Source organism: Musca vetustissima, unplaced genomic scaffold, assembly GCF_032173495.1.
Source record: "Musca vetustissima isolate MV318-11 ecotype Yass unplaced genomic scaffold, APGP_CSIRO_Mvet_v1 utg796, whole genome shotgun sequence".
Classification (NCBI taxonomy): Eukaryota; Metazoa; Arthropoda; class Insecta; order Diptera; family Muscidae; genus Musca; species Musca vetustissima.
This window is the reverse complement of record NW_026878527.1, coordinates 96097-106233: the sequence shown is the minus strand read 5'-3', so window position 1 is coordinate 106233 and position 10137 is coordinate 96097. Positions and strand designations below refer to the sequence as shown.

General features: G+C 36.4%; 1 protein-coding gene across 1 annotated transcript; it reads left to right on the top strand.

Moving 5' to 3' along the window:
* Positions 1–3682: 3682 nt before the first annotated feature.
* On the top strand, positions 3683–9850 carry LOC133323265 (solute carrier organic anion transporter family member 4A1). The gene is made up of 10 exons (XM_061532208.1): positions 3683–3956; positions 5279–5910; positions 5978–6442; positions 6510–6610; positions 7152–7344; positions 7407–7952; positions 8021–8435; positions 8499–8650; positions 8721–8847; positions 8923–9850. The coding sequence occupies exons 1-10, from the start codon at positions 3721–3723 to the stop codon at positions 9848–9850; spliced, it is 3795 nt and encodes a 1264-aa protein (XP_061388192.1). The 5' UTR covers positions 3683–3720.
* Positions 9851–10137: the final 287 nt, after the last annotated feature.

Here is a 10137-nt window from a genome sequence, read left to right as displayed (position 1 = left end):
AAAAATATATTGCCTAAAGACATAAAAAACGATGACACAATTTGTAATGAATCTACAATTAACCCAAAAATTATGTTATATCCTCCTTATATATGATGCCAAGGTAGGGACGTACGCAGGATTTCATTTCGGGGGGCCCGATGTTGCGAAGTCAAATTTTGTCTTCCTTAAATTTTGCCTTCCTTATACATATTTGGAAATAGATTTTTGTCATATACTACAATCGCATCAAGTGGATTAAATGCGATTAGGTCGTGGATCTTTCGCTTTCCACATAGTGATCCACAGATCCACTTTCAGATATGTTTCATAAAATTAAAAAAAAATCTTCACATATATTGGTTTAACTATTTTTTTTTCATTTTCCAGAAATCTTCTTGTCATATTTAAAATTAATTTGTCCAAACATGGGACAAATTATGTAGTTCTAAAAAAAATACTCGGAGTTCCAACTCATTATATTTGACCTCTACTTTGACCTTCAACTTCTTAGAAATAAATCCAATTTTCCCTTATTTCTTCTACAGATTCGTTAAATATTTGCACATAATCATGCTGCTCAACTCGTCGTGAATGTGAAATGTAGTCGTGAATGTAATATGAATGTAGTAGTTTGAAAGATTTACTTGCTTCTTAAAATATTCTACATAATGTAGCAGACCTTTCCAAATTTTCCAAAGAATGAGCAAATGTCCAAAGTTGTAGAAAATATACTTCGAATTTTTCAAATCTTTGAAGGTGCATTTAAACTTAATTTTAAAAATGTGAAAAGAACAATGAATGTATACCGCAGAAATGAATTTTGATTTAAAAATGGTCCTCACTCCATTATAATTGCCTGACATGTTAGACGCGCCGTAATATTCTTGACCTCTTAAAATTTTTTATCCATACCCAAACTGATTGCTGTGTTTATTATGACGTTTGAAAATTCTTTTTCTGTTTATCCTTCTAATTCCACGTAGCAAAGGAAACATTCCTTTACTTCTTTAGATACCTTGTCAAAAAGCGGATGAGACTATATATGTATAGTTTCACCCGCTAAAACCCATAATGATGAAGCAGTCTTCACTTCTTTAACAGTAGACTTCTGCTTGTATTCATCATTTAGTTATATTAACTTGTTCTGTATTCTGGGATTCAGGTTTGTTGCATTTTTGGGTGTACTCTCAAAACATTGTCTATGCTATGCTCGATATAAAGTCCTGAGTCCTCATCATCGCATATTCCATTTTTTCGTGGGCGGTTAAGCATTCAATAGCATCTTTTCAATTTGTAAGAAGGTGTGACAGAAGTAAGCACAAAAAGCACATTTTGCTAAATGTGAATATGCGATACAAGAAACCAGTGGGCCGGGCCGGGTAGAATTGAAAAACGGGCCGGGTATAAATAAAATGAAAAACAACTCAGTTCGAACACTTTTGAACGTACAAGAAAAAATCAAAATATTAAGCGATTTTTAATATTTTATCCACAATTTATACTTTTCTTTAACTTTAAATGTGTTTTGACATATTCTCTACTAGTTTTATTTTGATTTCGTCTAAAACTTTGTTACATTACTCTTATGTATGTAGAAATTTGGGTAATTCTAGTAGAATCTAAATTTTTCTGTTTCAAATCTAAACTTATTAAAAAAAAATCGGGAGCTATCCCTACATAATTGTTGTACAAAAACAAAATTATTTTTATAGAAAAGAATTGGATGCCAGGAATTGGTTATTAGGTTTGGTGATAATATTTCAATTAAATTTTAATGTTATTTGTGATACGTGTCCACGTACAATCGTCATTGCACATTTTGGGACATATTTAATAAACATGTAAATCTGATGTATAGTTCCAAGTTTGTTTTATTTAAAAACAATTATGGACCAATATGACCATTAAAAATAACATAATATCAAAGATCAGCTATCAAAAAGTTCTTCTGAAGTTTAAAAATTACAAATTAGGGATGAAGAGCTCGACTATCTACGATGTTTATTTTTCCGCTTTAGTATTTTTATTAAACAACCCCCCAAAGTTTTAAACTTTTTCATAACACTGCAATATTTTTCCAAATCATAAATGTTTATTTAATATACGTACATACGTTTATTTCTATCTAGAATAGCCCACAACCAAAATATTATAGTTAATAGTCAACTAAAAGATTGATTTTATTAACGATGACAGATATTATTTTGAATTCATGACACATGGCGAAATGTTGAAAAACTCCTCTTATCGCCGACGTTTTGTTAATTCAAATGAATGTTATGTTTGCCATCAAATCTACATTTGAATACCAAGCAGAAGCTACGAAGGCAGTATCGTATTGAAAAATAAAAAAAATATATTTTAATTTTCGTATTTGGCTACGTCTTGGTAATTTCCGAAATTCTTGCGGCACTTTTTTTTACTTTGTAATTACTCCAAAGTTGCTTTATTTTCTGATACATTCGTACATATTAAGTGGATCGATCTTTTCTATCCGGGTTCATGTTTTTTATTGTCTTTGTTTTGATAATGGCCCCAAAGAAAGAGGAATACTATTCAGGAACATGGCCACTATTGTTTAAGCGTCATTTCTGTTTACTTGTCTAACATTGTACGTACATATGTACGTTTATATGTAACTGTTTTTGTCAGTCAAAACGTAATTCGTAATTGTGATACATTTCACTGTTAACAGACAGACGGACATACATACTCGCATACCCACATCAGCAATCAAATAAATTCCCATGTGGCTGAGTATATGTGGAGGACTTTTTCGTTGTTCTCGGTGAGAGTGTAATATTGCCTGCCTGTAAATAGCAATGCTTTCAGGACAAAATGTCTGCGTACAATCACAGTGACATGATTTAATTGACTTTGGGTGTGACATGGGCCTCTAGAGTCGGGCCCCAATGCAATGGGGAACTTCACATGACAGACTGGGCAATTAGTTGCATGCAAATATCTACTGGTAGATTTGCTATCACTCACTCGTCGTTGTTGCAGAAAAAACAATGTCGTTTTCTGCAATTCTAGATTAAATTAACAATATCAATATATGTACATATCGTTAGCTAAAATGCAAAAAGGCGCAACTAACAAAAACACATTTGTGTAAGAGAAGCAAAAAACTGTTTTGAATGAAAACTATAAACATGTCATGTGAAATGAAAAATTGTGCCTGGCAGGGTGATGACGAATAATAGACTATAATTTTTTTAACAAATTTAGTCATTTAGTTTAATGACAGTCATAACAATTAAGTAAGAACGTGAATTTTTGTTAGTTACGCCTTTATGCATTTATCAAATAAACCCACTCGTAGTTACGTCTTTTTGTTTTTTGTTAATAGAAGCTCCTGTTTTGACCGCAGACGTGTAAAACTTTGTCAACACATGTAGTTTATTGACATTCACAATCTTCATTCAAAAAGTCAATTTTCAATTTTTTTTAGTTACGCCTTTTTGCATTTTAGCTGACGATATGTAACGATGCACACACTCACATAAATACATACTGTTTTAGTTATTAATTAATTGTTATTTTTATAGTCAAAACTAGAAACACGAACAAATTCATTTCCATGTCAGCAATGTAATTTTGACTATTATTATATTTTTTCAATAATTTCAGGAGGAAATGCTGTAGATTTGGATTGGATAGTTTGATAGTTGCAGCAACAAATTCAAGTTCCAAAAATCACTACAATTTTAAAGCAGTCATACGAATGCTGTAATCATGACCGGAAAGAAACCGGAAAAGACCGGCCATTGCAGTTGCAACACGGACCAGCAATATGTAAATCCTTCGTTTGAACAAGACACCAATATCGGACCATCGTACAGCTCCCGAAGATACAGCGACAATCAGGGTCAATCCGGGGAAGGTACAAGTGGCAGTTCGTGTCATGCTGCCACGGATAATGGCAGTTGTGCCATTCACAGCAATATAAGTTCACATCGCAAGGGTCACAGGTAAGTTCTAACATCAGCTCAACATTTTACAATTCATATTCAGTTGGAATTTAGGGCCCTTTAATTTTCCCCTTGACTACGCCAGTGCCTTACAAGCTTGTATTTGTCCTCTGTAAATAATTGACGTGTTCTAAAATCAATAACTCTTTTGTTGGAGGTCGGTCATAACAAACACGGCATGCCAGTCTCGCTGGTATTACAATTGTGGCAGGATAAATATGAACATCGTTCGTAATAGCCAGTCGAATGACTTCCTGAGTCCTATGCTAAATAGTGTCAGTGCCAGTGTGTTGACAGTGAGGTGTTACACGATAAAAAAATTAGACTTCATCTGTGTGGTAGTTTTTTCTTGTTGCTAACCACAAAAACTCCTTTTCGATATTTCGTCAAATTGTAGCACGTGAAAGCGTGTTTTGTTGGACAAACGAATTTCAATTTCCATTACACGAATAGTTGTTCATTTGCCGGTTTTCAACCAAAAGTCGGCTGTGTATGTCTGTCTTATGATTCCCATCAATGAGCTGGAACCAGTTGTCATTAATACAACTCATTGTTAGTGACACATCGGATCAGCTTTAGTCAATACTTATAAGAAGTTTCCTTGACAATGCTAACGACTGCTAACTCCCTATAACTGCAGTACTGTGACGATAACTACGTCATTGCTGCAGGAACTGTCTTGGTTACTATCGACGGTCATAACAAGACACGTTAGGAGAGAGCTTTATGATCTAGATGAAGAAGACCTTTAGATTATGAGGCTGTACTAAAATCTCTCATGCCAAGTGCCCAGTCTGTAACTCCTCGACATGTATCACCTTGTCAACCCGTACAGGTTACAACGTGTCTGAATTTTTAACAGAATATTAAGAACTAGATTGATGAAAATAGTGCATTTCAGTTCCTATAGCAACTATGTCTGTCATTGATATTTATCGGTTTCAAATAATTTACCAACATTATTTCAGTGAAATATTCGGTCTAGGATATTATTAGCACTGATATTATGTCCCCCATTAGAAACTGTAAATAGTTTCTGGATAACATGTTTGGATAAAATCCATTTTTTTATCCAAGAATGGTCTATAGCCTAGTACAAAAATTATCTGTCATCCATTGTTTAAATGGTTTTCTGTTAAATGTCCTTTTGGATAAACTCAATTTTTAGTTTTAATGGATTTTACGGGAATTTTTTGTGGGTTCCTCTTTTTAATTTATTTTTCATTTTCTTATTGTGTGCCCTTTATAAACATATGGAAGTACATTTAGAAATAATTATATACACAGAATCTCTGAATTTTATTTGTATTTTTCTATTACAGACGACAGGAGTCAATGTACCAAATGACCGGCCTCTATTCGGAAACGAACAGTGGCGATGACAGCAGCATTGATTTAGCCGAAGATAGTACATTAGCCAGTGGTCCATCAAATCTCATTGGCAGTACTGCAACTACGACAATGTCAACCGTAATTACAAATAATGCCCGAAATCTCCACGCCAAAACATCATCCTGCTCAGATTCGGTAATAAAGTGTCACAGCCGTCAATCGTCGGCTGTCCTAGGAAATACCCTGCATAGTCATAATAATTTACATGGAAATCAAAATGCCTATGCTGTGGCAGGTAATAATGCAACATGTGGCCTTAATGACGATGATGACGATTTGCGTTCCCAAGACTGTGGCATAATGGCGTGCCGTCCCAGAGGCGTACAGAAATTCGCACGCATAAAGATATTCGTACTCCTATTGTCGATGTTGGTCACACTGCAGCAGGCACTGAGTTCGGGCTATATCAATTCGGTGATAACAACCATCGAGAAGCGTTTTGAAATACCGTCCAGTTATTCCGGCTTAATAGCGTCCAGTTATGAAATTGGCAATGTGATTACAGTTATATTTGTAAGCTATTTAGGAAGCAGGCGTCACATACCAGTATGGATTGGCATTGGTAAGTTTGCAAACATTTAATTATCGATTATGTTTTCCACATACAATGGGATAATTTCGTTGAATAGGAGCGGTCATCATGGGAATTGGCTCTTTGGTGTTTATGGTTCCACATTTCACCGGGGAACCCAACCCTGGTGTTAGTATAGCGAATGAAACAACGGACAACATATGTCGCAGTGCATTAGTGCGCAACCAAGACATGGACCTGGGAAGATTGTCCAGTGGTCTATCTAATCCGCCCCTGGCACCACACACACTGCGAGAGGACAACTGTCTGGAGGGTAAATTGTCTACCTTTGGTCCTGTACTACTATTCGTTATCGCTCAACTGCTACTGGGCTGTGGTGGCAGTCCTTTGTTTACCTTGGGCACAACGTATGTTGATGATCATGTGAAAACCGAAAGTTCATCCATGTATATTGGTTGTATGTACAGTATGGCTGCATTTGGGCCGGTTGTTGGTTTCCTGTTGGGTGCCTATTTGCTGTCCTTCCACATGGATTCGTTATCCTCTTCAATAATTTCGATTGGTATGCGAGCGATGAGAATAAGCTCGAATATATTTAGAATGATAACATTTGATAAAATTTCTTTCAGATCCGGGTGATCGTCGATGGGTAGGAATGTGGTGGGGAGGATTTCTATTGTGCGGAGTTTTGCTACTTATTGTTGCAGTACCGTTTTTCTCATTTCCAAAGGTAAGTTGAATGGCTGCGAATATTCCATCAGAGTCGAAGGAGAATGGTTCGAAATTGAGTTCATGTAGTGGTGGCGTTTGGTAATGTAATTAAGAGTATATATATTTGAAAACTAATGCATAGTTCGAAAGTATTTTGTTGTTCTATAGTTAATTTATGTGGATTTTCCCATCGAAACTTCAATACTATACCAGTTTTAATAGTTGCATATAACGATCGCGCAATATTTGCAGAACTTTCAATGTTTCTGCCGATTCAAGTAATGAAGGGAATATTACACATGTACTGTGTTTTTTTTTCATTACAATTCGGTTCGACCAAAATAAACATACATACATATGTATATGAAAAGTAAAAATAAAGGCAATATTTTTTTTTGCGATACCATTGACAATTGTAATTTTAAAATTTCATTGCAAATTATGGAGATTTCAATTCATTGCAAATTATGGAGATCTGTATGTTTTTCAATAAATGCGGCATTCCCAAAAGTACCGGTTATTAATAATGATTTAAATCAAATTAATTAATATTTGTTTAGGTTCTCACACATGAAAAGAAGAAAATTCGCAAAACATCTGTTGTTGTGCAACCGGCAATACCGAATAACTCAAACAGTTTACCCCGAGCCACTGATGAAATTGGTAGAGTCAAAAAAGAGATAGTATCGGTGGCTCCCAAGGATGAACCAGAAAAGCCAAAAGTTGATACCGGTTATGGAAAAGACATTAAAGGTAATCTGTTATATGGCTCGTAGTTCGAAATATGTTACCATCAAAATTTTCCATATTTGCAGATATACCACAGTCCATGCTACGTTTAGTCACCAATCCCGTTTATATTGTCACATGCCTTGGAGCCTGCATGGAATTGATGATCGTTTCGGGTTTCGTGGTATTTCTGCCCAAATATTTGGAGACCCAATTTAGTGTCGGCAAAAGTCAGGCAAGTGTTTTTACTGGGTCCATTGCCATACCAGGAGCTTGCATCGGCATCTTTATTGGCGGATGTGTACTTAAGCGATTCCAGTTGAAGCCAAAAGGCGCTGTAACATTTGTTTTGATTTCCAATATCATCTGTCTGGGATGTTATGCATTGTTATTCTTCTTGGGCTGCGACAATCTCAAGATGGCCGGCACCACTATGCCTTACTACAATAATTCCAAACATGGAGCTTTGGAACCATTCCAAGTAAATTTAACAGCTGCCTGCAATTTCGGTTGTGAATGTTTAACCAGTGATGTTGAACCAGTGTGTGGCAATAATGGTTTAACATATTTTAGTCCTTGCCATGCGGGATGTACTGCCTTTTCCTCCAGCTCCAATTACACAAATTGTGCATGTAAGTAAACATATATAGTTAAACAGGTTCGATAGGAGAGAAACAATAAACTTATTTGTGTTTTCTAGGTGTTCATGCCAACATTTCCAGCAGTATTTATATGGGAGCCGGAGGCAGTCAGGCCCAGGCTTTGAATGCCAACGAAAACTTTGCTGAAGTTACTGTAGTTCCTGTTGCTACTGCCGGTCCTTGTGCCAATCCATGCCGCAACATTTATCCGTTCCTTATACTACTCTTCTTTATGACATTTATAGTGGCAGCCACTCAAATGCCCCTTCTTATGATTGTTCTCCGATCAGTATCCGAAGAAGAGCGATCATTTGCCCTTGGCATGCAGTTCGTTATATTCCGTTTGTTTGGATATATTCCGGCACCAATTCTGTTTGGTAATCTCATTGATTCTACTTGTCTTTTATGGAAATCTTCGTGTGGCGAGAAAGGAGGGCGTTGTCTTATTTATGACATCGAAAAGTTCCGTTACAAGTAAGTAAAGACATCCCCTTGTATGGTGGAAAATAAAGTTAAAACATTTTCTTTTCCTCGTAGGTATGTTGGTCTTTGTGCAACAGTAAAAATAGTGGCCTTGGTAATATTTATTGTTGATTGGTGGCTTGTCAGACGTCGTAAGCAACTGGATAAAACAAAGCCTTTAAATCCCAGTGATCCCGTAATAGGATCCATTATTAGCTTGGACAAATGTAAGCTGGGTCTTGGGGTCTTTGAAGATCACGTTGTAATTCCGAAAAAAAAATATGTTTTCTCTTTTAGTATTTGAGGAAAAATTGGCGGTAAATGATTCCAACCTGAATTATGATGACAGCGGCGAACTAGCACTTAAATCGGACTCATACCGACATTCTCGTAATAATTCACGCACAATCCAATTGGAATATGGGTAAGCTAGCATGATAGCATATGTTATTTGTGGGCCTTTCCTCCGCAACTCAAGTCTTCTCTTTCAATTTCTCAGATACGACAAATGTAATAACACTTTGCCAGCGACTAGTCCAAATGTACCACAGACCAAATCTAAGAAACACTTCCGCAGCGCGTCTTGTGATGTGAAGATGATACGAAGTTTTGCCAAGGATCACAATACAAATAATGCCATGGATGCCTGTGAGACATCAAAATTCAAGAATTTGAAAAAACTTCATACACATTCCCGCAATAATTCAAGTGACCTTAATGTCGAGTTCCGTCATAAGCTGGTGGCCCACTCTAATTCTTGTTCACGAGACGATCCTAATTTCAGCATACGCTTCATACAAAATCAACTCAAGCCGCAAGCGGACGAGGAAGAAGAAGACGAACTTACCACGGGATGTGGTCATTTTGTGCGAAAACATTCACGTAACCATTCCTATGACCAGATATATATGCCCAACAATATTAGATTTGATCCGGAGTTTCTTCGAGGTCATCACAATCATCACACCAATAAGAAAAACGTAAATTTGCTCAAAAATGTGGTCATGGAAAATAAATTGAAAAATTCCAATGAAGCAAACGAAGTAGTACTAGCCAATGTCGCTGACTCGCAAGGTCATTCGCGCAACAATTCGAAAGATCTTAATATCAGAATTGCTCAAACCGCCCCCGGTTCCACTATTAACACCAACACTTCCACTACCATAGGTAATGATACAACAGCTTTAAGTATTCTACGACATCGTCGCACCAACTCCAAGGACTTAAATTACAGCACAACTGCGCCAAATCACAGTGAGAATGTAGCGGGTCCAACAGTGCCGACCCCATCATCCTCAAGCCATAAGAAACATGCACGTAACCCTTCTCATCAAAAAATACAAATCGATGACGACCGCAGCGAATTAATTTGTCCCGATGACGATGATGAGAATGAAGAGGGTCAAGAAAAGATTGTCAGCATTTAGAGGGAATGGCTGCAATCAATATCTCACTACAATGGTTTCCTATAGTTAAATACTATTATACTAAGATTCCTTCCTATAGAAGTGCAATAATACATTCCCTTTCATTTTATGCACCAAATTATGAACAGATCGTAACATATTCCAAAGTAAGCCATTCAATTTCCACTTGCAATAATATTATCTATCAGCTTCCACAGGATCATAGTTTGGCTAAATCTACTTTTATTATAATTCTCGGTATTGGATTGGCTCCGCTTTCATTAAAGGTCGATGAATACCACACAGGT

Coding starts and splice junctions, on each gene's coding strand:
- LOC133323265 (XM_061532208.1), top strand. CDS start 3,721: ATGACCGGAAAGAAACCGGAAAAGACCGGCCATTGCAGTTGCAACACG. Junction 5,911..5,977: donor ACCAGTATGGATTGGCATTG/GTAAGTTTGCAA, acceptor TTCGTTGAATAG/GAGCGGTCATCATGGGAATT. Junction 6,611..7,151: donor CGTTTTTCTCATTTCCAAAG/GTAAGTTGAATG, acceptor ATATTTGTTTAG/GTTCTCACACATGAAAAGAA.